This window comes from Aquila chrysaetos, chromosome 4, assembly GCF_900496995.4.
Source record: "Aquila chrysaetos chrysaetos chromosome 4, bAquChr1.4, whole genome shotgun sequence".
NCBI classification, from domain to species: Eukaryota; Metazoa; Chordata; class Aves; order Accipitriformes; family Accipitridae; genus Aquila; species Aquila chrysaetos.
Genome location: NC_044007.1, coordinates 43,314,398 through 43,341,434, shown reverse-complemented (window position 1 = coordinate 43,341,434; position 27,037 = coordinate 43,314,398). Strand labels below are relative to the sequence as shown.

The 27,037-nt window shown below is 38.3% G+C and overlaps 1 protein-coding gene across 1 annotated transcript in view; it reads left to right on the top strand.

The window, feature by feature from the left end:
• The window catches only part of RP1 (RP1 axonemal microtubule associated), a 184,886-nt gene that overhangs the window by 54,890 nt on the left and 102,959 nt on the right, over positions 1 to 27,037 (top strand). Inside the window, exons 19-25 of the mRNA XM_030012421.2 lie at positions 1,045 to 1,134; positions 3,853 to 3,985; positions 4,257 to 4,408; positions 6,694 to 6,848; positions 9,368 to 9,426; positions 9,749 to 9,793; positions 14,005 to 14,168. Coding sequence (XP_029868281.2) covers positions 1,045 to 1,134; positions 3,853 to 3,985; positions 4,257 to 4,408; positions 6,694 to 6,848; positions 9,368 to 9,426; positions 9,749 to 9,793; positions 14,005 to 14,168 — 798 coding nt within the window. The remainder of the gene's footprint in view (positions 1 to 1,044; positions 1,135 to 3,852; positions 3,986 to 4,256; positions 4,409 to 6,693; positions 6,849 to 9,367; positions 9,427 to 9,748; positions 9,794 to 14,004; positions 14,169 to 27,037) is intronic.

Sequence of the window (27,037 nt, the reverse complement as noted above, 5' to 3'; positions counted from 1 at the left end):
TGCACTTACTTTTCCTTTCCTAGCAGTACATTACAAATTATCTAAAATGATTTATGCCCACTTTAAATAATGGTTAAACTTCAAATAAACCCCAGATAAGTGGGATAGGATAAGGTTGCATAGAGTAGATTTCATAAGTAAGAGCACATATAATGCTTGAAAGTGCAAATGAATGCAAATCATAGTCAGAAAATGAAGATAGTATCAGTAATTTTCAAAGTTTTGCACATGTTCTGCCAGCTTTTGAGAGCTTATTCTTTAAGGTGTCCAAAAGTTTTATATTCTTCACTTTGACATACTAGGGTTTATGGTCATGTTGCTGTGCTGCATTATGAAAGATTTGTGACCCGTTCAGTGGATTTAATTTTGTATTCCACATTTCTCTCATGAATAGCCCTCACCAACGTTTTTTACTTTTCAGACTTTGAAGAGTTCAAGTATGTGCCAAATCATTTCCCTGGCAAGCGCTGTGATTTCAGTAGGCTATAATCTGGTCAAATCCCGATCCTGTAATCCAAAATCTGCCAGTCAAATGTTGTGTGCCATTACTCAGATGCTACAGTGGTTCAGAGAAGTCTGGAGCCAATTGCAAAAATAAAGATGCAGTTTTATGTACCTCCACGCACCCCCCACCCCGTGCCACCATGTGATGTAGCTATATTTTTTCCAGAAATGCAGCCCAGATTGAATGAATGGCAAAATGTGCATAAATGAGAACTGGAATTTTGAGTTATTTCACGTGATGATTAAAAATATGGGAAGGGAAATGTTTAGGGTTTTTTTTTTGTTCCAAGATGTCCTGAAGGCTCTAACGGTTTTAAGCGTGGAATTCATAGCCCTGTGCTTGCAATTAGGATACTGCTTCTTCCATATGAGTGGGAGCCTGAGACTGAAATATCTTTTAATCATGAATTGGATACAGTTTTAGTTTGCAAGGCATAGCCTTAGTTAATCAGCATGCAGCCACTATTGCACAAGTTTAAAGTATACGTTATATATATTTTTGTCTATAGTTATATGTTTTATTGTTCTGGCTTTATTCAGGTTAAAATAAAAAACATTGGGAATATCTACAAGATAAGAATTGAACTTGATGAGTTACTGAATGAACAATCAGAGTGGAACTTACAAAGGGTGAGATTTTTTTATGGTGATTTTTTCTGCTTTAATAATTTTTATATGAACTAAAAGCCCATCTTTTCATGAAGCCACAGCTTCATAAATCAAAAATACTGATTGTGATATGTTCTTATTGTTTTGTCTTCTTAGGTTGCTTTAGAGATGACAAAAGCACTCATACAGTTAATCTCCTGAGAGCTGGAAATATGTGGCATTATTTCACAATTATTCCTAATTCATGTAGTTCATAGATACCAATTTTAGTAAATGGATGGGTTCTACCAAGTTTTGCTTTCTGAAAACTTGCCTGCACTCTTCAGTGTGTGTTAAGAAGATTCTAGCTATAAATTCTAGCTATGAAAAATTTAAAATGATGGAGAAACAATTATCCCATGGCAAGTACACGTGAAGAATGAACAAATTTTGCTTAAGAGTAAGCTAGTCCTAATTGGCCCAAATATAGCTCACAGTTGCGACCATTTTCAGGGAAAAAGAAACTGCATTTTTTTTTTTTTTTCATTTTGGTAAATGAATTCTTCTTTTCTGCTTCTGTTTTGATTCTATTTTTGTCATGATATTTAGGGATGTTCACCAGATTAAATTCATACTAAATTCTTGCTAACACTGATCCCCATGTAAGATTTATTTCAAAATTCCACATAAGTATTTGTCTTCCGTTTCTTATTTTGAATCTGTAAAAGACCCAAGGTTATCCTTCAGCTTTTAATTCATCTTAAAAAGCCTGATTTAGACAACCAGAATTACACAGTAATAACAGATTTTGACATTAACCCAAAGCCCTTAACTGTAACTGTACCAAAACTGAATGGAAGTATAAATATTTCAGTTGTTCAAATGGTTGCAAGAATCTTACTTTCCATTCTGGTGGTTACAAAATATTTTTTTAACATTTTGGTCCAAATTTCATAGGGTAACCCTGGGATTTCAAATATTTATTTTCACAGCAAAGAAATAAATGAGGTTGAAAGCTGTTTTTTTCTGACAAAGCAGTTAATATTTGTGATTGTTATGAATCAGCAGGGGGAGCTCTGCCAATAAACATTAGAGATTAGGAATCGCTGCTGCAAAAGTTAATTTAATGTTAGAATAAATACATACTTTGGTGTTAAAAGAAGTGTTTGTTTTACTTAAAATAATATTTTATTGGAAAAGTGAGATAAAAGCATATATTGTCCTAATTTCCTAAGTGTTAGAATTTGAATGTGAATACTTGTTTTCATAATTTTGTTTGCAAGGCTTGTGCATACTATATGCCCATTCAAAACACAACTGCAGAAAGACAATTTTTTGGCACTGATTTCCTTTTGCTAGTGAAGGCCTGTGGAAAAGCTGTTGTAAGCATTGCTGTAATTCAAGACTGTTGTGGTTTAACCCCAGCCACCAACTAAGCACCACGCAGCTGCTCACTCACTCCCCCCCCCACCCAGGGTGATGGGGGAGAGAGTCAGAGGGAAAAAGGTAAAGCTTATGGGTTGAGATAAGAACAGTTGAATAGAACAGAAAGGAAGAAACTAATAATGATAATAATATTAAAATGACAATAATAATAATAATAATAATAAAAAAAGGATTGGAATATACAAGTGATGCACAATGCAATTGCTCACCACCCACCGACCAATGCCCAGTTAGTTCCCAAATGGGGATTCCCTCCACCCCCACTCCCCCCAGTTTATATACTGGGCATGACATCACATGGTATGGAATACCCCTTTGGCCAGTTTGGGTCAGCTGCCCTGGCTGTGTCCTGTGCCAACTCCTTGTGCCCCTCCAGCCTTCTTGCTGGCTGGGCATGAGAAGCTGAAAAATCTTTGACTTAGTCTAAACACTACTGAGCAACAACTGAAAACAACTGAAAACACAGTGTGTTATCAACATTCTTCTCATACTGAACCCAAAACATAACACTATACCAGCTACTAGGAAGACAATTAACTCTACCCCAGCCGAAACCAGGACAAAGACCAAGAAAAAACTGCTCCCATAAAAGAGAGGAAAAACTGCATTAGTTATAGGACACGAGTAAGACAGATATCATAGGGTACGGTGGCAAATAGCTTGAGAATTTGAATTCTGTCTTCAGAGGAATAAATAGAGGGCACTGGTACCCAGGTTGTCTTTTGTTCTGCAGAAGAGCCAAATATAATACAAATTGATTTAAGTTTTCAACATATCCTCTCCTTGCCAAAGTTCAGAAGGATATAGATGATGAGTTTCATCCTGTTTTCATTTTAATATAAAAACGTGTCAAACTTTCCACATCTTCCAAAAGCTCAGTCTCACCTAACCTCACTTACCAGAAAGTTTTCAGTCTTCAGTACTCCAGATAATGTTACATAGAGGTGGTTCGCTAACAGAAATCAGAATTGGTGACATTTCTTATGGCAAAAAAGGAAATTTCAATTACAGACTTCTTTTGTTCCAAGAATAAGATAATTTTAAAGTCCAAGGCATATTCAAAGAATAGAGGCTGGCAGTTTCAGCTGCAATACCATGGGTGTGAATAAAGATCCTTTCTAGCGAGGAGTCAAGTTGCAAAGTAGTGGCCAAAATAAAAATGTTTTCATACTGCAGTTTTATATGTCATATTTACTCATCATGTTATTGTTTTCTGAGATAGAAGAGAAGATACAGAAAAATAGGTTTTGCTTTTGAGAAGCAAAGCACTGGAAAGAGTGAACAGAGTCATAGTTGGAATTGCTTCTTCTCTAGGTGACACTGCAACATCTAAAGAGCAAGAAAACACTGAATTTTCCAGCAAACACATGGTTGTCAAAGAATCATGATGATAGAGATTTTCTCTGTGAACTTCCAGCAGTGGAAGCTGGAAAACCTATCTATCCAAGTATGTGTGTACTTCAGTTGCACAGTTACATGTATATCAGTTACCTGGTTTTCAGTATTAATGTCATCTGCATTTTATTACATCTGCTCTATATTCATACATGTGGTCTTAGAAATCTTAAAAACAGATAGTTAGACTGATTTCTGGAGAATATATTCCAGCAAATTAATTGCAAATCAAATGTTCTGGCATTGTTTCCATTAAGCTAGAGTGGTGAGTAAAATGATTTGTGATTATACATGTATTTTCTTCTTTTGGTTATTTTTGAAAGTTGTTTTATACCATGTTTATGTCTACACTGGTGACATGGAGCAAGCTGATACAGATTCTGCAGTTTATCTGTGTATCTATGGAAAAAGAGGAGATTCTGGTCTAAGACTTCTGCATAAATCTGGTATACCAGTGACATTTCAGAGAGGAATGGTAAGTCTAAAAAATGACTTGCTTAGCTGTATAAATGTAACTAACTAGTTAAGTTTTACTGGTTTTAACAGGTTCCTAATAAAAAGATCACAGAGATTTAGAAAAATAATTTTTAAGAACTAAGGAAAATAATTTTATACTAATCCAGGAATAACTAGAATGAGTAAAAACACAGGTAGGAAAAGGGGGAGAAAAATGATACAAAGACCCCCCCATAGGATGATGAGAAGAGCTGCCTGTGAATATAAAACATATTCTGTCAAGTTTTAATGAGTACAGCTGATTCCAAAGCACTGCACAGAAATCATTCCACGGTTCCAGATCTTAGTAGGACTGTTCGTTATGTATTTCTTTTAATGTATAATAGTACAATATTGTGATTAATGCAGGGCAGATTTAAATTAATTTTTCTTTCAATTACCTCCAATCCCCTACAGAAGTAAAGTATACATCATCCTGATTTTCTGTGGTAGTGTATGGTTGAATTTCAAGAACTACTGAATTTAATCTTAGCTCTGCCACTAGCCTTCTTATGACATTCTATTAAGCCTGTTTCTTCCTTTGTGAGCTATTGAGAACTAACACTTGTATGTCTAACAAATGGTATCAAGCTGTTAGTGGAATACTTCATCACAAAATTAAAAGCAGTATCTAAAATGCTAAGCATAAAAATAACCCACTGGGAAATTTCAGAGGTATCTATACTATTTTAAAATATGTTTTATACCATTACTAATGTATTAGATATAAAGTTCTATTCCAATTGAAATTCAGAATTTAAGTGGAGTTTTCCGGGGGAATTATTCTAGCCAAACTGATAGTAAATTCAGCTTATTATTTATACAGGGGTTAAGGGTGGTGGCTCAAAGTGCACTTTTTTATGGAAATGGGTGACTGAGACATTGGATTGTATGCAGCAGCAGCACAGGGCCTGGCATATATCATTTTATGACAAAAGCAGTTGAATGCTGACTTGAAAAAGTTCATTTAATCCCTGCCCTGGATATGCTACAAGATATTGGGCAAATCACTTAAAGTAAAGCTTCCCTGGGTGAACGCTTTTTGTATGCTTCTGTTTTGCTGCATAACCAGTTTAACTTTTCTGAGCAACCATAGCTGTAACTGAAGTTTGTTCAAAGAGAATTCTGCTCTGGACATAGTAAGCTCTTTGAAATGCTAAATAAGCTGATAAATTAACCCCTCTGTTTCTCAGTTGAGCAACGATACTACTTTGCATCTTGACAGCTTTTGACAATAATCTCTGTACTTTAACTATATAGGTAAAATGAAATATTATGCAGATGGCCTTTCGAAAAATAGATTTAAGCGTTTGCAGAAAACTGGGGTACTATGGAAAAAGTGCAAAAGTGAAGTCACTGGGGAAATCAGTTCTGCTTCACTGAACTGTTTGGGTGGTTGTGGTAAATAATGCATAGAGTCATCAAGATAATGAAGATAAAAAGAAGTATTAAAAAGCTGCAGTCCTGCCTGTGCACAATTTGAGGCAAGGGATCCATCAGAGAGAATAGCTTGTGATCATATATTACATATCCACGAGGGAGAACTAAAGTTGCACAGTCAATCTCAATTCTGCCATTTACTAAGGACTGAGAACTTTACAGATATGAATTTTCCAATGCAGTTCTTTATTTTCCTTTTACTGAGAAGTGTGACCTGGACCGTTACGTTTAGAGAGAGAAAGCTATATGCTTTTTATTGTGACAGAAAATTACCAGCCTGAACCTTTCACCTGATCAGCTTCCTACTCCTATGAAAACAAACTTGCCAACTGTAAGCTCAAGCCTAAATGAATAAGAAGGGGAAAGTGGCATGTCAGATTTTAGTCTCTTAGAGCAGAATAAAATGTAAATAGAAGAGGTGAGAGCAAAAAGAGAAAAGGATGAGAAAGTCTGTATTTTAAATAAATACCAATAAAGGAAATAATAGCTTTAACTTGTTCTTACCTAGAGAAGAATAATTGTAAATGGTGAGGTATTGAAACAATAGTGAAGGGTTGTGTGCAGCATTTTGGATGATGGCTGAAAACCCAATTTATTTGGGATTATTACTGCAGTCTGATTTTAGTTGTGTTTTCTCATTTACTCTGATACACAATCAAAAGATGTTTAACTTTTCAGATCCAAACACTTTGAATACAATCCAGCTGTCATTAAAAACAGTGGGAAACTGTACATTGTGAGAGTTAATCGGCTTTTAAAATACTTCAACTTTCAGACTGACTTAGTGGTGGCAAATTGCGGAGTGCTGTCTCCTCTGTCTTCTAGGTCAATGCTTTTGAAGTGGAAGCTGTATCTCTTGGAGAGCTGCAGAAGGTGCTGTTGCGCTGTGAGGCTGGTGCCAAGTCCCAGATTTGGTACTGTGATAAAGTCATTGTCAGAGAAGCTGAGAACAATTCGGAGTACGTTTTCAATTGTGAAAGGTAGTTTTTACAAAAATGTTCTTAAATATGTGTCACTAACAGTATTATGCCAATCGATGTACTAAATATTAATTTTCCAGGGAAAGGCAAATTTGGACTATTTTGCAGTTTCATAAAATCCACAAAATGTGTTGTTCCAGAACAGATTGCTTGAGTTAATATGTTGTATGGTCCATAGCAAAGGTTAAATGCTTATATTGTGGCTCTTTTACTAGATTGTCCAGTGCAGCCTTATCATGCAAGGATCAGAGCTACAAGTGTGACTTACCCATTCAGGAAGGGAAGATAAAGCACACAAAAAGATTCTAAATTAAGTGTATTTCTAAATGGGAAAGAAAACAAATTTGCCATCCAGAAGTAGCATTCACTCTCTTTATAAACAACAGCGTTGCCAGAGAGACAAATGTGATGCCAAAAGTCAGAATTATTTTGTGGTCCTTCCATTTAAGTTATTAAACCAGCATCCTAAAAATCAATCGATAAACATTGTGTTTCACATGTTTGAAGAAATATTATGGTAATCCCACATCTGGAGTTTCCAGTCTTGCAGCCTCTCTCGTCGGTATGTGCATCATTTGAGTGAAATGAAGGAAGTGTAGAGAAACAATGTGACCATCTGAGAAGGCACTAGTATTAATAATAGTTAATTAATAATATTTAAGTAATAATATTCAATAAATGCAGGGTGCCTACTTATTTTGTCTGGATTTTTATGAATTTTTTACATAACCTTGAACAGCTTCTTGCAACTCTTGGTGTCACATCCTCAAAAACAGGAATAAAAATGCCCTCTCACCTTGATAAAACTCTAAAACTGAGATCTTTCTTCAATCAGTAACAGGTTTTTAAATAGTAGCATAAGACTGAGGATTTCTCTGGAGTAGATTTGGATGCAGACCAGATCTTGCTGCTAGCTGTGGTTGCTACCTTTCTAAAAAAATATAGGTAAAATTTCCTAATGGAAGTTAGACAGAGAAATCAGGCCGGCTGCCTACGTCGATCCTGAAAAATCAGCTCTGTGTCATAGCTGTCCTCCAGTGGGTAACAGGGCTTAGGGATGATACACGTCAGGGCAACACAGCTTAGGAATGATGCATGTCAGGGCACTTTGCTGTATTAATTCTGTGATAATTAATGCCAGATGTTGATCAGCCAAAATTAGTCAGTGACAGACACTGTCAAGAAGAAACAGAGAGAGGTTTTTTTCATTCCTACCTTTTCTAGAAGGAAACACTGCCACTGAAAAAATTTTTAAGTTAGTTAAAATAGATCAGTGGTGGGGGTCAGGGGTAGCTTCCATGTTGGCCAAAATGTAAAGCTGAAACACTGTGCTCTATTCAAGGAGGGGGGAAGTTTTTGCTCTTCAGAAATCTCTCTAATTTATGCCTCACAGCTTTATTTTACATTGATATTTTATGATACAGGGTATGAACAAAATGCAGAATTTTTTCTCATTTAGCCAAGGAGACATCAGCATTTTATCTGACATAAAAAACTGATATTAGCTTCTGAACATCCAACAACAATTTCAATTTCAATTATACAGTATTTGTTAGTTACAGGCTGATACTTTTTAATATGTAGGATTGCAGAAGATACCTGTGTGGTCAGGTTTTAGCAGAAGTGATAAAAATAAGTAGTTGTCTAATAAGACAAAGTTTATTTCTTAGGGACTAGTTCTTATATGAATTGGCCTGCTAATGTTTTCAAGACAAAAAATAAGGAACCTTCAAAAGCTGCTCTGGACTCATCCTGCCCAGTTTATACTGGATTCCCAACAGGATTCATAGTAGACTGAATGGTTTAGGTCATTCCTAGAGAGTCGATGGGAGTGAACCAAGTAAATAAAAACCAACAGCTCAGAAGCTTGCTGATTTTTTTTTTTTCCCTGTAGAAAACCAGCTGATTTTTTACCAAGCGGGAGGAAGCTAAAGGAGTTGGTAATCCATGTTCTGAATGAAAAGGTTTCAAAATTATCCGTAGCCTAGAGTAACATGATTAAGAATGTTAGCAATGTTTAATTAAGCCAATGTTTGCCTTAATTTATACTTTTTCAGACTCATCTATCTGTCCTCAATTTGTAGGAGGAATAAGGAAGAGCAGTATTTGCTTCCATCTTTGCTTATAACACTAAACTTTGATTTTAAGAAATAGTGCAATAGATAGATACAAATGATACTTAGCACTCAATCCATAGTACTGAAAATACGTTCTGTGCCATATTCTTCTGTTTAGCTATACAAATAAGTACAGTCATGCCACATAAGTCTCTTAATCTGACACAGGTATATTTTACACTTACACAGCTCTTACATTTGCACAAATAAAATTCTTCATTGGGTCAAATAATGTCTATTTTAACATCTATCAAATCAAATACTAAAATTTTAGAGGTAGAGACTCTTTGCTGTTATATGTATTCGGTATGAAAATAAGATGTGGATCATTGAGTTATATGGTAATGTGGTGGAGAAAATATTGATTCCTACCTGCTTTCTTATTTTCTTTCTTATTCTTAGGTGGCTTCCATTTACGTCCCAAGATGTAATTCATTCAGAAATTGAGCTGTACCCTCGAGGTAAGGTTTATTGTAACTTTATGGAAGTAAGATCAGTAATTTGTAATTTTTTCCTCTGAAGGAATCTGGGCTGAATTTACACTTTAAATATCAGAATTAACCATTTTGCAGATCCCTTTGTTATATTTCTGAGATAACACAATTTGCATTGTATAATGGGTATAGGTGATAGTGAGAAAGTAATGAGGGAATGAATGAGAAGGAAAGTTTTCTTGTATTGGCTAGAATCACAGATTGTCATTTTCATCTCTTCTTTCAAACCTTTTCTTTAATGTTAAAAGATAGATCCTTTATTAACTGCCTTTTTTTTTTTTTTTGGCAGAATTTCAATTAAATCAACAGCTGAAAATGGAAGAAGAATCAAACGGTAAATGCTGCTCTAGTCTTCTGTCTAATCAAGACTGTTTCTGTTTCAGAACTAATTGCTTTACACATTTGTTGCTGTTTATATTTATTTTAAAACATGAATTACAGCACACTATTTGAACATTTTAGTGAACTCTGAACCTCACATTTTAATTTAAACAATAAATAATTTGGTTATGTTTTCTTCTTATTCCGTCATGTTTCTTTCCATAATGTTAATTTTTTCTCTCTGTTTGAAAATTCGTATATTTCTAGTACTCATTCCTGATCTAATCTTAATTTTAATTTTTTTATAGTTAACATTTTAAATCATGTTTCTTTCTACTGGGGACTATATAGTTTTGTTCTCACCACTAGTTTTTCATTTTCTGTTTTACCTGTGATTTTATATTTGTTCAGATTGACTTTTCTGTCCTTGCAACCAGCACAGGTTAAATTACATTTCTTAACAACACACAACAATTTCTGAGCTGTGAGAAGTTCTTCATGCTGTAGGTTAAACAATAATTTAGAAGCTGTTGGGAGAAACTTTGAAAATGTTTATTCATAATTTATTTTATCAATCAAGATATCCACGAAGACCCAAATACCTTGTTTTAAATAGTGTCCCTATGGCAAGTTTTTAATGATAAAATTTGTACCCAGTTATTTTACAAATTATGTTCAAATCCCAACCTACTATAAGCTTTATTTTGAATCACAAGTTTCTCTGCCCTTCTTCCTTTCTATGCCTTTTTCGGAAGGCATTCATTTTCTATCTGTTCATCACTCTGTGCCTTAGCTCTTCTGCACACCTCACTTCCACAACGCCAGCACCTAGAGATCCTCCTTTACATAGTTCCAATCAGTCTGCTTAGTCCTTTCTGCACCTACAGCTGGATCTCTACGCTGTGTCATTTAAGCTGTGCTTGTCTGGTTATACAGTAAAAGTTGCAGCAGATAAAAATTGCCACATAAGCCTAACAAAAGATGACAAAGAGCAGGAGTAAACCAAGTGTATATCCAACTGGCTTATCTTCAGTGGAGATGGGCTGGGTCTTGCAGTGACCCTGTGAGAGAGATGATGTCTTTGTGCTGTCCAGAAGAGCTCGTCAGCTTTGTCACTGACAAAACTTACCCTCTGTCAAAACAGACCTGTTTCATGGAAAAGCAAGGTGGATTTGTTGCAAATGTCTCAATCAGAGTTAGGTGGCCAAAAGCATGCGAACTAAATAGCCTCTTGTTTGGGGCACTTGCTGAAATATTGAACAGTGGCATAGAGACTTGAAGTTGCGTATCCCTCACCTACAGGGACTGCTCCAATTTCTGGCTGAGTGGTTGATCGGAGATTTTGTTCACTTACTTTTTCCCATGAGCTTTTTCTAATCTAATTTTCATTCTATATAACATATTTTTTTTTTATAAAACAAAATTATTTTTCTGGGAAGTAGAACTTCCTAGTGTATTGTGTTGTTTCTAATATTCTAGAAAAGAAAAGAAAAAAAAAAGAAAATTTCTAGAAAGTCATCTGTGGTAAGGTTCTTCTTTCTGATGTCCCCAAGGAAGTGCTTGGTGTCAGGTTGCACCTTTCCGCCAAGTATGCTAAATGAAAGTCACCTCATTACACATTTTTCTGTGTTCTTTTCTCCTCAATGTGTATTCCTCTTCAGTCATCAAGGAACTATTGGTATTCTACCTCAGCAGAACAAACCCCAGGTTTTTATGCCAAAGAGAAGGAGAATTATGTTTGTAATACTTACTGTTTCCAGTTTCTCTTTGGAAGCATGCAGGAATGCAGTGAGGATTTCTGGCATCAAAGCGATTAGAAATTTTAGGATTCTTCTCCTAGACCCACATTGTCCTTCAAACATGAAGTTCTGTCTGTTTCCAGAAAAAGAAAAAGCCTCAAAATCAATATACAGGAGTGCAATCCAAAAGTCTTTTTTATCATGTTTTTGGGGAAGTTTGGTTCCCTTTTTTACCTTGAGAGTTTTACTTGTGTGCAAAATAGTTTACTGATACTACACTTATCCTTTAGAGGCAGGAGTTGAGATGGCTAGAATATACAGTCTCAAGAGTACCAACTGCATCATTTCAAAACTGCATTGCTTAAAGAAATACTTGGGGAGGATAATAGAATAGAAAAGGCCATCAAAAACACTTGAGGTACAATAATTCAGACAATGAACAAGTCCAAAAGAAAATACATTTTGCCTGCTTTAAAATGAATATTTGTTTCTGAATGACTTTTGAATTTTTAGGAGGAGTAGTGGGTTGTATTTTATCCTTTGTCTGCACCATTCTTCATAAGCACTTGTAAATTGAATTGTCCTTATTTTCCAGCCAAATGGTCCAAAGGAACTTTGTCTTTAAGGAATTAATATTATATTGTTTGAAAACTGAAGAGGCTGACTTTTTTTGGTAAATGAGCTCTTCTATGGGGCAGGGAACCCCTGCCTTAGGCTCTTTGTTTCAATATTCAGTGTATAGAGGCTTTTCACCCTTCTAATTGATGCTGGTCCTTTTGTAGCCTGGTGCTATGGTTCTTTTGTTAAGAAAGAGGATCTGTAGAGAGGGCTGTGACGATGCAAATTTTCAAAGGCACAGAAGAGTTTGTTACAAGCTGGAGTCTGACAATTTTTAGTGGAAATTGGATGGTTCACTTTCTTTATAGAATCATAGAATGGTTTGGGTTGGAAGAGATGTTTAAAGATCATCTAGTTCCAACAGCCCCGCCATGGGCAGGGACACCTTTCACTAGACCGGGTTGCTCAAAGCCCCATCCAGCCTGGCCTTGAACACTTCCAGGGATGGGGCATCCACAACTTCTCTGGGCAACATGTTCAAGTGTCTGTCTTACCACCCTTATCGTAAAAAATTTCTTCCTTATGTCCTATCTAAATCTCCCCTCTTTCAGTTTAAAACCATTCACCCTTGTCCTGTCACTACAGGCCTTGGTAAAAAGTCTTTGCCTTTCTTACAAGCCCCCTTTAAGTACTGGAAGGCTGCCATAAGGTCTCCCTGGAGCCTTCTCTTCTCCAGGCTGAGCAACAGCCTTTCTTCACAGGAGAGGTGTTCCAGCCCTCTGGTCATTTTCATCGCCCTCCTCTGGACGCACTCCAAGAGGTCCATGTCTTTCCTGTTCTGGGGTCCCCAGCGCTGAATGCACCGCTCCAGGTGGGGTCTCACCAGAGCAGAGTACAGGGGGAGAATCACCTCCCTCGACCTGCTGGCCAGATTTGATTGATCAGACTAAATGAGCTATTGCTATTTTCTGAATTCCCAGCTGTGTATTTATGTGTATTCAAAAATCTATCACGTTCCAAAACCAGGTGTCATTCAGACCTCAAAAATTTGGAAAACTGGAGGTCAAACTTCCTGCTCCAGTTCAGTCTTTGTGGGACAAATTACTGAGGGATAATGGGGCTGGCCCAAGGTAAATACTTCTGTCAGACTACAGATTTAATTCATGCAGGCATTGTCACTAAGTGGAACTTGTTTCTTATAGGCAAAAGCTGCAATCAAAAGACGGGTGGAGAATGTGCAATCCCAGCTTTTCAGATGTAGAAATGCATTTTCCAATTATGAATTGTTCTTTTTTAAAGTAAGATTTATATTAAGCTGCTTTCAGATATTTAAATAACTTGTGTGCATTGCATGGGAGCAGAGATGACCTTTTAGTATCAGGGAAGCTTTATATAAAATGGTTTTCTAAAGAGTCCTTGCCTAGTGTCAGAATTTTCTCAAAAATCTTTGTTTTCATGCTCATCTCAATGTCATGCCTCCATCCAGGCAAATAGAGCTCTTGTTGATGTGTCATGTCAACATAAAATGAGAGGAAATTGTACTATATGGGAATGCTTTGATACTTTTTCCTGTTGCATTTCTTGGTTATACATGTTGTCATAATCCAAATTCTGGAAGTTGGGCTTTTTCCGTGATGACTCACAGGGTTATCGCTAGAAATCTCAGTAGGCTCTGTGTTCATATTTCCAGCTGTAGTACGCTGCAAACCTCTTAAATCTTTAAAGTTACACAACTTGCCTAAAGTGAGTTTGAATGATGTAGTGTTTAACCAATCTTCTGTTGCCTCTCCCAGCATCATTACCTTTTGGGTGCATAGTAGTTACGGTCCCTGGGCTCAAACTATGCTTTTATTTATATCTTTCAAGTAACTTGCTACATATCAGTAACAGTTATAAAAGCATTTTGATTTTATTTTTTACTTTACAGAAGGAGACTGGAAGATTACTGTAGTCACTGGGGATTTTGAAACAGCTGGCACAACAGCAACAGTATCCCTTTACGCTTATGGAGAAAACAAAGCTTCTGGCCCTATTATTTTGGGATCTGGGAAACACCAGCTGTTTAATCCCAACAGTGAAGATACATTTAAGGTATAGTATGGCTGTTACATAAATACTGGAGAATTCAAAACATATGCAAAATAGCTTTTCTCAAAACTGGATAACAGTGGTAATAAAAAGGACTCAAAGCAATATGTAAGGATCATTAAGAATTTCTGAGGGAGTGGCTGACTTTTATGATAGTAAGATTTGAATCAGCAAATGTATTCAGAACTGCATCAAGCAGACGTGCCTCTCAGAATCTGCTTCATACCTGCATTTGCTTGTGTCATGGTGTAACCCCAGCTGGTAACTAAGCCCCACACAGCCGCTTGCTCACCTCCTTCACAGCGGGATGGGGAGAGAATCAGAAGAGTAAAAGTGAGAAAACTTGTGGGTTGAGATAAAGACAGTTTAATATGTAAAGCAAAAGCTGCACATGCAAGCAAAGCGAAACAAGAAATTCATTCACCACTTCCCATGGGCAGGCAGGTGTTCAGCCATCTCCAGGAAAGCAGGGCTCCATCACGCCTAACAGTGACTTGGGAAGTCAAAATGCCATCACTCCCAATGTCCCCCATTCCGTTCCCTTCCCCCAGCTTTACATGCTGAACATGATGTCATATGGTCTAGAATATCCCTTTGGTCAGTTGGGGTCAGCTGTCCCAGCTGTGTCCCCTCCCAACTCCTTGTGCCCCCCCAGCCTCCTTGCTGGTGGGGTGGGGTGAGGAGCAGAAAAGCCCTTGACGCTGTGTAAGCACTGCTCAGCAGGAGCGAAAACATCCCTGAATTATCAACACTGTTTTCAGCACAAATCCAAAACACAGCCCCATACAAGCTACTGTGAAGAAAATTAACTCTATCCCAGCCAAAACCAACACAGCCTGATGTGCTAGTTTTAACTAGGTGTTATTCTTTTGCAGAGGTAGAAAAAACTTTGCCTGTTCTTTGCATTGATGTAGTAAGATGGTCCTGGCTGTGGCTTGTGCTGCATATCCATCTTTGGAAGTGTCCACTGTAAATTCTTCCATGGGCTTCCTCAGACTTCCACTGAAGCACACTGTCGTGTGAACCTTTTCTTGGAGAAAGTAAGAAGGAAAAGGGGCGTGGCTAGGGACTGGAGTCAGATCACACCAAGTAGGTTAACTCAGGTGATTTAGGTTAGTGATGTCCTACTTCTCCAAGCAAATGGGGAGATTTCTCTCTTCTTCAGAGAAACCTCAGAGAGATGCTTCAGAAGCATGACATTTCCCAGGGCTTCTCCAAGTTCCTATAATTCCTCCAGTTTCCTCCAGTTCCTATAGTTCTTCAGGACCGTACCTGGTGCAATCGTTAAATCTGTGATATGTCATTTAGATTGAAATAATTTATGCATAATAAACAGATGATGGGGAATCAGTGGCAGATAGGACAGGAAGTTTCTCTGATTTTTTAAATTTTTGTTTTCCAGTTTGAAGTATAAATAGATAAGTTCTTGCAAAGGCAAGTCAATGCTGGTCTTTCTCTTACATTTATTTAAGTTGAAAGTTACTTGGCTAAAGTTTGCAGATAATGCTGGTGTAAGATTATCTCATATCAAAACAGGAAGGTGAAATCGGTGTTTATCTGAAGACTAAATTTGAGTGTACCTTTTCAAATCATTCTGGCTAGATGATCATCTTGGATATTTACTCAGCTGGTTAATGCTGTCTGACAGCAAGTTCTTACTCATTTATTCAGTTCATTGAGGGAAGTACCAAGAACATTTGTTTGTTTTCTTTCTCTTTGGAAGGAACAGTAGGTTTCTCAAAGCATCATTTTTATCCTCCCAGCATCAAAGCAAGACCTTATACCTGGTCCAGGACCATTGATGATCTGTTGCTATCCACACTAGCACCCAGGTTTAGGTCTTCTACACTGTGCCTAGGTCTTCATGCCTGATGTTTTTCTTTGGTGGTAAACCACTGAAAGCGTGGAAGAGGCTTGGAGGCTAGGCACGGCACTTTGGTGCAGTTCAAGTGCAATGAATCTGGACTGAGGAGTACAGCTTAAACATTTTACAAAATCTAATTGTGTAATCAAACTTTTAAATTCATGTGTAATGAGACCTTTAAACTTCAGAGGTTCCTGACAAGGCTTCTCCATGAATTCTAACCATACCATCAAAGCTTCAAGGTTGACCAGTTTACTGTACATCCATTATTTCTTAAAACCAGTTACTTAACTTTCAGTCAGTGCTGATCAATGGGCAGAGAAAGAAAAGAACAGGTAAAGTAATTTTGCTTCCTTTTCCCACATTGTTTTCCCCCTTAAATATCTCGATAATTAAAATAGCTGAATTTTTGTTAATCCAGAAGAAAGCTGTGTTCTCCAAATATTTCAGCACTTTGTAACTCTGCAGTTTTCCAACATTAAGAGCACCATGTCATAATATCAATATTGCTAAAAACTGTGGAGTTGCCGAAAAATTGGATAGCCCTTATTGCTTTCTATTACACTAGTTTATTCTGTTAAGTACATTGGGGAAAGCCTTGACTAAGTGGTTCTTGATTTGCAGCCTTTGTGTAGAAATGTGCTGCATATTTGAAGGTTTTTTAAACTTCAGGTAACCCTTTTTTTTTAAGAAATTGTTAACTGATGCAGGGAGCTGCAAGAGTTCAGCATAATATAATGGAAAAAATAAAGCACAATCATGTCCCACAAAAACAATCAAAGTGCCATCTCATTGCAAAATCCCTTTGCTCACAGATATAATCATAAGAAATGACAGAGAAATGACCCACAAAAAGAGAATGAGACAAAATTGTACTGGATTATCTTAATAAAAATCAAGACTAGTAGTGTGATAAAAAGCACAGTTAACTGCATACTAACTTGGATACCTAAAAGTAAATAATGATTATTTGGTAATGGTAAAAAAAATGAAAAAAGAAAGTTATTAAAATTTGACTAAATCAAATGGTGCTCCTCTATATACTCCTGAGATTTTGTTTCTCATCTAGAACTTGATTTTGATGTTGTTTGCACTGCTGTATACAGCTGGGGTAAATTCATTAACTTTGCCTATCTCTGATTAACGTTTGTGTAAACTGGATTAAAAACTGATCAACCTCCAGTGTAATGCAGGTAGACTGTAACAAGGCTATTGCCTTTGGAGATTTCCATTTGAGGGTGGCACATGAAATTCATTGAAGGTAATTTACAGTTGTTGTGTGATGGGGGAGAGTTCTTGTTTCTGACTGGAGTCTCGGGTTCTAGGTTCTCACAAGATAGTTGTGTGTAAACTACACTATATTTGCCCTTGTGGCTTAACAATTTTTCCGACCAGATGGGAAAGTCAGGGATGAACAAAATGGGAATGGGAAAGAAAAGAAATTTAAATTTGATGGATTTCCCTTTCTGCTCTGTAATTGTTCCTGCGTGTTCAAAGAAACTACTTCTAGGCTATGGTTTTCTGCTTCTGTTACTATTCAGGCATATTTTTTAGGGCATAATTTTTCTGTGGAGAGTCATTCCTCCTCCAATAGAGGGATATCAATCTACCATAAGTTACAGCTTTCATCACAACTGTGATCTGTTTCCTGCATGTTCCTCTGGTGTCATCGCAGTCCCTGAGTATTTCTCAGTATTTCAAAAATACAGATTTTGGCAGTATGCTGAGTTGCTCAAGACACTGAAGCTTTAATTATATTGTAAATTATATTCTCCAGAGCCCTGTATTCTCCATCATCATTCTTTGAAACATGACGAATTATCTCTCATGAGCGTACACACTGTTTGATAAAGAAATTCTTTTTATAAGTATTCTTTTAATGTTTGGTCATGCCCAATATTCCCCTCTGTGTCAAAGAGAACTAAGCAGAAGACTGTAAGCCTATTATCTTCCATAAAAGTCAGCTACAATCTCTCAATTTTTATTACTTCAATACAGAATAATTCCATACCTTCAGGTACAAGTTCTGCTCTTCTAGTAACAATGAAGTCAGTAAAAGCACTAACTGGTTCAGTAGATCTCCTTTCAAGATATTGTATGCTAGCCTTAGTGAGAGTGGCAGGTCCTAGCACCTCCTTAACAAGAATTTTTCCATGCTTTGCTTTGTGAGTTTGCTTCATTATCAGCTCTGCAATCTCTTTAGGGCAGTGTTGGTCTTACTGATCTCAACACGTTGTCAAGTTTATCTTAAATAACACTTTACTAAGCTATTAAGAGTACTGGATTTTTTTCCTAAGAAAATTTCAAAATCTTCACTTTAACCTTATGTTATATTGTTGTAGTTGGTGGCTCTCTTTGTAAGGAAGATAGTTGTTCTGTATTTGCAAGCATGGGACATGGAGTATGCATGATATTTTAGGAGAACTGGAAACTGAAATCCATCCCTGGTGTGAATTTTGCTGCATGAGCCCATTTGTCGAACTTGTAAAGCTGGTACCTTATCCAGTTGCACTATTTAAAGTTTCTTCATCTGTATAAACAGTCCTTTAAACATTGCCATACTCTTATCAGGGCAAAATGCCAGAAAGTAATATAGGTAGATGAAAAGCAGGGCTCCTACTAATACTTGCAGAGATACTTGAACATAAATAAACAGTGTTCCTGTGATGAGGTTGATACAGTACTAAAACCAGCCTTTTTCCTTCCAGTTACATATACTTTGTTTGTAAAGAATTGTGTTCACCAGATGCGCCTTGTGCTGTTTTGCACCACATGGAGGCGTTACACTTAGAAGTTTATCTGTTGTTTTTCATTTTGATTTTCTCCTGTTTAAATAAAATTATCAGTCATTTTAAATAATCCATGCATTAATAATTGACATTCCTTCCTTTAGAATCAGCCCTATGGACTGCAAGTATCTGTCGTGTTTCACTGTGTGTCTTTCACTCCTGTACTTTGGATCCAAATTCATTCTTTCATCAGTCAAAACTGAGATCTCTAAAGTAAAATAAGAAGCAGTGGGAGAAAACCAAATGTTATAAAAATAGGTTGAAACAAATCCATTTTCATGCTTTTCCTCCCATTGTTAAAATAAAAGAGCCTGTAACAAGCTCAGTGAGAATCTTCCCAAGTGGGAAGATTGCAAAAGTGACCGCAAGCACTAATGTAGCTATCCACTCTCTTAACCATGGGACTGCCAATGCCTAAAAGCTGGGCATAGCTTGTGTTCTGCTATTTTCCAGCTGTCCCTGTTTGCCATAATGTCCATTTAGGTCCAGAAACAGTTGAATAAAACTTAGAGAAACCCAGGCTTTAGTCAGATATGCTTAAGGCAGCATAAAACAGTCATACTGCTGGCTTTAACTCCACTTGAAACTGTCCATCTCTCTACAAAATGTATATGATAACAACATGAACCTCATTCCTTACTGAGATAAAAGGGAGAACTATGTAAAATGATCTCCATCAGCTACTGGCTGTGCATGAAGCAAAACTTAGCTTGTTCCAAGAAAACCACATAGAAGGATCTTAAAGAGCTCACAAACAATCTTGGAGAAAAGCACAATTCATTTCATCTTCAAGAAATGAAAGTGAGTGAACATGGTGCTACTTGTTCAGTAATTCTGCAGTATGGAGTGTGTATACATATGTATGTTTTTCCCTTTTAAGGTAGTTTCTTGAGGGAACTTTATATACTCAATTTCAGGTTTAATCTTTCAGCCATGCATCTAGAAAATGTCTTTTTTCCCCTACCTGATGGCAACACAAGTCCAAGATGAATACCTATTAAAAACCCCTGTCTGTCTGTCTTGAGTCACTCCTCTATCCCGGGTTATGCTGTCCATTTAGCCCCCCTGGTAGGCTTCAGGTGTTTTTTTCTGAAATTTTGTGACACTAATTTCCTTTGTTAAAGGTCTCCCCCTGTTAAGAGCTCCCCCACCTTCCCAAGTCAAGAGCCCACATCCAGTTTCTGCCTTGACTAATCCATGCTTTTGCCTTGCCTTCTGCTCAGCCATTTTCTAGTCTATTCACATTCATATGCCTCCCCATCATCTCAGTATCTGAGCACTTTTCAGAAGTGAGTGGTATGACTAATATGTGGCTTATTCTCTCACTCTTGCTCTTAAAAATAATTTTTTTTGTTTGGGCTTGGTACAACTCTATAAAGAAAATAGACACTTTATACCGTACAGACCTTATGCTAAACAAGATGAGATCAATTTATCTTGCATTGAAACAGAAGATGATAAAGTGATAAAGTTTTTGATGGCCTTTACTTTATATGGCCAGCTCTTTGGCAGCCCTTTAACAGTTCTATCTCCTGCAAAAATTATTTTCATTGTGCATTATAGGGATTTCTTAGTACTAGCAATGTTGAATCTGGTTCTCACCCTAGAGATAATTATGTCAATAAGGTCATGCTTTTGCACTGAGTGCTACAGGATTACAGACTAGTTGAGCTTAGAAGGGATCACTGAAGATTTCCTAGTCCAACCCCTTGCTGAAAGCAGGGCCAGCTTGAGTAGGTTGCTTGGGACATTGTCCAGTCAGATTTTGAATATCTCCCACTCTACAACCTCTCTGGGTTATCTGTTCCAACGTTTGACCACTCTCACCCGTTTTTTTTCTCATATATTTAAGTGGAATTTATGGTATTTCAACTTGTGTCCATTGCCTCTTGACTGTTCACCAGATACCACTGAGATGAGTCTGGGTCTGTCTTCTTTAGCCCCTCCCATCAGGTATTTATACACATTGGTAAGACCTTCCCCTGAGCCTTCTCCTCTCCAAGCTAAACAGTCCCAGCAATGTCAGCCTTTCCTCATGTGAGAGATGCTCCAGTCCCTTCATCATCTTCATGGCCTTTCACTGGATTCTTTACAGTATGTCCATGTCTTTTGTACTGGGGAGCCCAGAATTGGACACAGCACTCCTGGTGTGTCTCATCAGGGCTGAGTAGAGGGAAATAATCACCTCCCTTGACCTGCTGGCAACACTCTTCCTACTGCAGCCCAGAAGGCTGTTGACCTTTATGTCAGGAAGATATAAAAAAAATCTTTTAGTCCCTAGGAAGGCAATACAGAAAGTCAAAGTCTGGTGTGCTCACAGTAGCCTACATGGTTCAGAGCAGACAGTGTTAGATGTAATTTTTTTTCCAGAGCTCATGACTTCATGCCTGAGTGATAAATATTGCTGTAAATCCACCAAGAGATGACAGACATATATTGCAGAGGCTGGTTCATAGTCAGTCAGGTTATTACAGAATCAACAGTCAAAAGCAGAGTAAATCAAAGATCCAGTCCTACTCCTAGGTTATGGACTGAGGTGACTACTCCGTACATTTTCTTAAATTAATCTTCATGTGTCTTCAGACTCTTTGAAGCACTATTATGTACCCACTTGCATAATCTTTCTTATCGTGCATCACTTCTTCACGCATAAGGTGCACTTGTCCAACCACAGCATCATTCTGTTAGCATGTGAAGGTTAAGTAGAGTTTAAATTTTCTCACATGGCCTGACCTTTGTTGAGCTTTCTTACAGCCAATGCTGGGCTGTATTCTAGTTAACATCCTCTGGTAGGCAGTGTTTTAACTCCTCACCTAAGCACTGTGGGAAGCTTCAAATCCAGTAAAATACTCCTGGTCTGACTTGGAAAAGTGCAGGTCAGTCACAAAAACCTCAGATATGTAAGTGGTTACGTGCTCCTAACATGGGAGTTTTGTGCTTACTTTCAAGGACTGACACGCTGATACTGTAAATAATTGGTGTTAGCATAACTTAATTAACCACACAGTAAAAAAAAAGTTCTTGTAGAGCTTTAACGTTATTCTTAAAACATTTTTCCATTTGTTGTCCTTGAGGGTGGAAAAAAAGCTGTCTGTTGGTACCATGAATTTAGCAGGTAACAACAGTGTGACATTTCTTTTCTCTAACTAACCTGATAACAGGTAATTGGCATCCATTTTAGTGACTAGTAGCACATTGTTAGCCCGTATAGGAAGGTCAAGTGAGTGAATATTGATATTGGACTAGCTACAAGACGAAAAGAGCTTGAATGGTTTGGAAAAGAAAGTATTTAACTGCCACCATGCAATGAGCAGTACTTGTTTACCCAGTTTATTTTTGTGAGCAAAGAAAGTATGAAGTGGGGAAGAAATTATGCTGATTTTTGTGTGGCCTTTAATCCTACTCCCTACATGTTACATCCACCTTCTTCATGAGACTGTTAAGTTTCTGTGTGAGCACCTGTGATGTATTCTAATTCTTGAGTTAGTGCATAGCTGTGCCAAGTTTGTTGGTTACAATTAACAAATGGGCTGAATTCAGACATCTGGAAAACGCAAGCACCATGGGTGGACCCTGAGTACTCTACTGGTACATTAGTTATATTTTTGGCAACATTTACCAGCTGTATGCTCACTATCTAAAAATATCTTATACTTCCAAAGATTTCTCCATTATATGCAGATGCTGTAGAATTTAAACTAATGCAGTCAATGATTTCACTTTCTTTTGGGAATCCAGCTGCTGCACATGATTTCTCTGAAATTCTGTTAATGACATGGCCTTACATGAAATTAATAACTGTCTGTCAAGCATAGCCTCTAGCGGTTGTGTTAGACTTTGGGATTTTGGTGTAGCTTCTTCTGAAATGCTGACTTATCCAAATGATTTTCATGCTAGCCTGAGTTTATTTCAAAGAGATTGCAGGATGCTTTCCGTACAACAGGAATACAGTGACGTTATTTGGTTATTCCAGTATATAAAAGAGAAATGGAGTCATTACATAGATTTTTTTCCATCCTTTTATTGAAGTATCTTTCCACTGAACAGTCTCTTCTTAAGCCAAGGAACTCTTACTTTACTTTTCACTTAGTTAAACATTTCAAGTACATGAAAATAGGTCATACTGACTTCACTCAAAATATCATAGGTATGCTAGGGACTGAAGAGTATTTGCATAGCTTATTTAGCAATGGAATTAAAATTTAGTCCTTGCATCCTCTTTAGGAAGAACATCTTGCTGATAAACCTGGATTTCAATTTATGCTTAGAGACAAGTTGTAAAATATGAGCTTTGTTAAGCTTCAATTTCAAAAAGTAAGGCCAAGTTTTCTAATGTACGGTTTAATGAAAATGTTCCCATTGGCTTTGGTAAGAAGAGAATTTAGTCCTAAGCTTGTACAAAAAATAAACCGTAGCAATGCACAAAGTACATGGTTGTATTGATTACCAGGCTAATCGTGTTTAACTGCTTGCAAACATTTAGGATATGAGTGTAGCTGAGCCAAAGCTACCATTGTTTGAAAATGTGGCCCTTTCGAAAGTGGTGGACAGTTTTTACAATAATATGTATTGGTACTAATACTATAAAATATAATGAGTGTTGATATTATTCATAGAATCATAGAATGGTTTGGGTTGGAAAGGACCTTAAAGATCATCTAGTTCCAACCCCACCTGCCACGGGCAGGGACACCTTCCACTAGACCAGGTTGCTCAAAGCCCCATCCAACCTGGCCTTGAACACTTCCAATCATGGGTCATCCACAACTTCTCTAGGCAACCTGTTCCAGTGCCTCACCACCCTCACAGTAAAGAATTTCTTCCCTATGTCTAATCTAAATCTCCCCTCTTTCAGTTTAAAGCCACTAACCCTTGTCCTATCACTACATGCCTTTGTAAAAAGTCCCTCTCTGGCTTTCTCGTAGGCCACCTTTAACTACTGGAAGGCTGCTTGCTATAAGGTCTCCCTGGAGCCTTCTCTTCTCCAGGCTGAACAACCCCAACTCTCTCAGCCTGTCTTCATAGCTGAGGTGCTCCAGCTCTCTGATCATCTTCATTGCCTTGCTCTGGACTTGCTCCAACAGGTCCATGTCCTTCTTATGTTGGGGGCCTCATAGCTGAACACAGTACTCCAGGTGGGGTCTCACAAGAGCGGAATAGAAGGGCAGAATCACCTCCCTCGACCTGCTGGTCACACTTCTTTTGATGCAGCCCAGGATATGGTTGGCTTTCTGGGCTGCAAATACACATTGTCGGGTCATGTTGAGCTTCTCGTCAACCAACACCCCCAAGTCCTTCTTCTCAGGGCTGCTCTCAATATACTCATTGCCCAGCCTGTATTTGTGCTTGGGACTGCCCTGACCCATGTACAGGATGTTGCACTTGGCCTTATTGCACTTCATGAGGTTTGCACAGGCCCACCTCTCAAGCCTGTCAAGGTCCCTCTGGATGGCATCCCTTCCCTCCAGCATGTCGACTGCACCACAGAGCTTGTCATCGGCTGAGGGTGCACTCAATTCCACTGTCTATGTTGCCAGCAAAGATGTTAAACAGGTCCAGTCCCAATACCGACCCCTGAGGAATGCCACTCGTCACTGGTCTCCACTTGGACATTGAGCTGTTGACCACAACTCTCTGAATGCAACCATCCAGCCAATTCCTTATCAGCCACGTGGTCCATCCATCAAATCCATGTCTCTCCAGTTTAGAGACAAGGATGTTGTGCCGGACATTGTCAAATGCTTTGCACAAGTCCAGGTAGATGACGTCCGTTGCTCTTCCCTTATCCACCAATGCTGTAACCCCATTGTAGAAGGCCACCAAATTTGTCAGGCACAATTTGCCCTTAGTGAAGCCATGCTGGCTGTCACCAATCACCTCCTTATTTTCCATGTGCTTTAGCTTAGTTTCCAGGAGGATCTGCTCCATGATCTTGCTGGGCACAGAGGTGAGACTGACTGGCCTGTAGTTCCCCGGGTCTTCCTTTTTTCCCTTTTTAAAAATGGGGGTTATGTTTCCCCTTTTCCAGTCAGTGGGAACTTCACTGGACTGCCATGACTTCTGAAACATGATGGATAGTGGCTTAGCTACTTCATCCGCCAGTTCCTTCAGGAACTGCAGATGCATCTCATCAGGTCCCATGGACTTGTGCACCCTCAGGTTCCTTAGATGGTCTTGAACCTGATCTTCTCCTACAGTGGGAGTTCTTCATTCTCCCAGTCCCTGCCTTTGCATTCTGTGACTTGGGCGGTGTGGCTGGAGCACGTGTAGGTGAAGACTGAGGCAAAAAAATCTTTGAGTACTTCAGCCTTCTCCATATCCTGGGTAACCATGCCTCCTGTTTCCTTCTGGGGAGGGCCTACATTTTCTGTAGTCTTCCTTTTACCACTGATGTACCTGTAGAAGCTTTTCTTGTTGCCCTTGACATCCCTGGCCAGATTTCATTCTATCAGGGCTTTAGCTTTCCTAACCTGATTCCTGGCTGCTTGGACAATTTCTCTGTGTTCCTCCCAGGCTACCTGTCCTTGCTTCCACCCTCAGCAGGCTTCCTGTTTGTGTTTGATTTTTGCCCAGGAGCTCCTTGTTCATCCTGGTGTTTTTGCCTGACGTCCTCTTTGTTGGGATGCATCGCTCCTGATCTTGGAGGAGGTGATCCTTGACTATTAACCATCTTTCTTGGGCCCTTCTTCCCCCAGGGCTTTACCCATGGTACTCTACCAAGCAGATCCCTGAAGAGGCCAAGTTCTGCTCTCCTGAAGACCAGGGTAGCAAGCTTGCTCTGCACCTTCCTCACTGCCCTAAGGATCTTGAACTGCACCATTTCATGGTCACTGCAGCCAAGGCTGCCCTTGAGCATCACATTCCCCACCAGCCCCTCCTTGTTGGTGAGAACAAGGTCCAGCATAGCACCTCTCCTTGTTGGCTCCTATTGCCTGAAATACTACAAAGAGAATAGAATTGCTACTATCATTGTATTCACAATGATATTATTAAGGTTAATAAGTGCTGGCAATCTCTCACATAAGCAGGGTCTGTATGAGGTCCATCCCCTTTAGAGCTTATCACAGAATTTGGTGCAAATTGGTTGACTCCTCAGAAGGAGTTTCACAGTCAACCAACAAGTGAACTGTAAATGATGATTCAAGTGTTTTGTAAACTACTTGCTCGGAAGGGCATGAGGTTGGCATTTGTCAGAAGACCTCTCTAATAGACAGTCCCTAAGAAGATCAATATATCTGATGTTTGTGATACCTAGATTCCTTTACCTCAATGAGATATCTCTGTTTCCATGCCCTTGTTTGTTACCTCTGCAGGAGTTTAGGTCTTATTAATGTTCTGTACATGGCTGACGTAAGCCACATCAGAATGGCAGCTTCATACTCCCAAACTGTTATGTCTTAAATTTTACGACTTTGAATTTCCACCCATGTCCAAACTCTGCCATATCAAGCTGAAGAATTTACAGGGAGAAAGGAACTTTGCAAAGCAATTTTTAATATTTTAAATAATAAATAAATGCTTTGACTGTGTGCTTTGGTTGAGGATTAGATGTCTGATGATTTTGTCAATGCTCTGTTGCAGAAGCCAGCAAAGATTAGCCTCAAGCTGCTACTTTTGCTGCAGCACTGTTGTTCAGTGCTCACCAGCAGCAGTGTGCCTTGAGAAGCAGGACTGGCCAGCTGAGGGACTATTGTGCTAACTCAGGTGTATGGTTGCTAGGACTCTAGCAAGTTTGTTCAGGGCAGGGTAGACTTATCCCAAAATGCATCAGTCTTCCATCTCTGTGGGTCCTTGTCATTTAGGAAGTTTGAGCACCTGCAACATCCAATTACAGTGTAGCAGAGGAATGACTTTATTATATTTACCACCTTCTTCAGTAGATTTACAACATATTTGCTGAGCAGCTTGTTGCTATTCCTCCCTTATTCTGTCTGCACAACTTCCGCTATTGGCAACAGAAATTGCGTGATTATATGAGACACTAGGTAACTGTAAGTGACATCACATTATCCTTGAGCAAAACCACTAGCTTTACAGTTAGCTGTGAGAATTACAATTGATAATTTTTGATCTGTCAATTGAGTTATGGAAAAATAGCAACTAACCCAAAATGAACAGAAAATTTTAGAGAAAATACAGAATTTTGGACTTGTGTCTTCTTCTGAGCATCTCAAAATTTATGAAGAGAGCTTTGCAGTGTCCCTGTGAAAGACATGTAA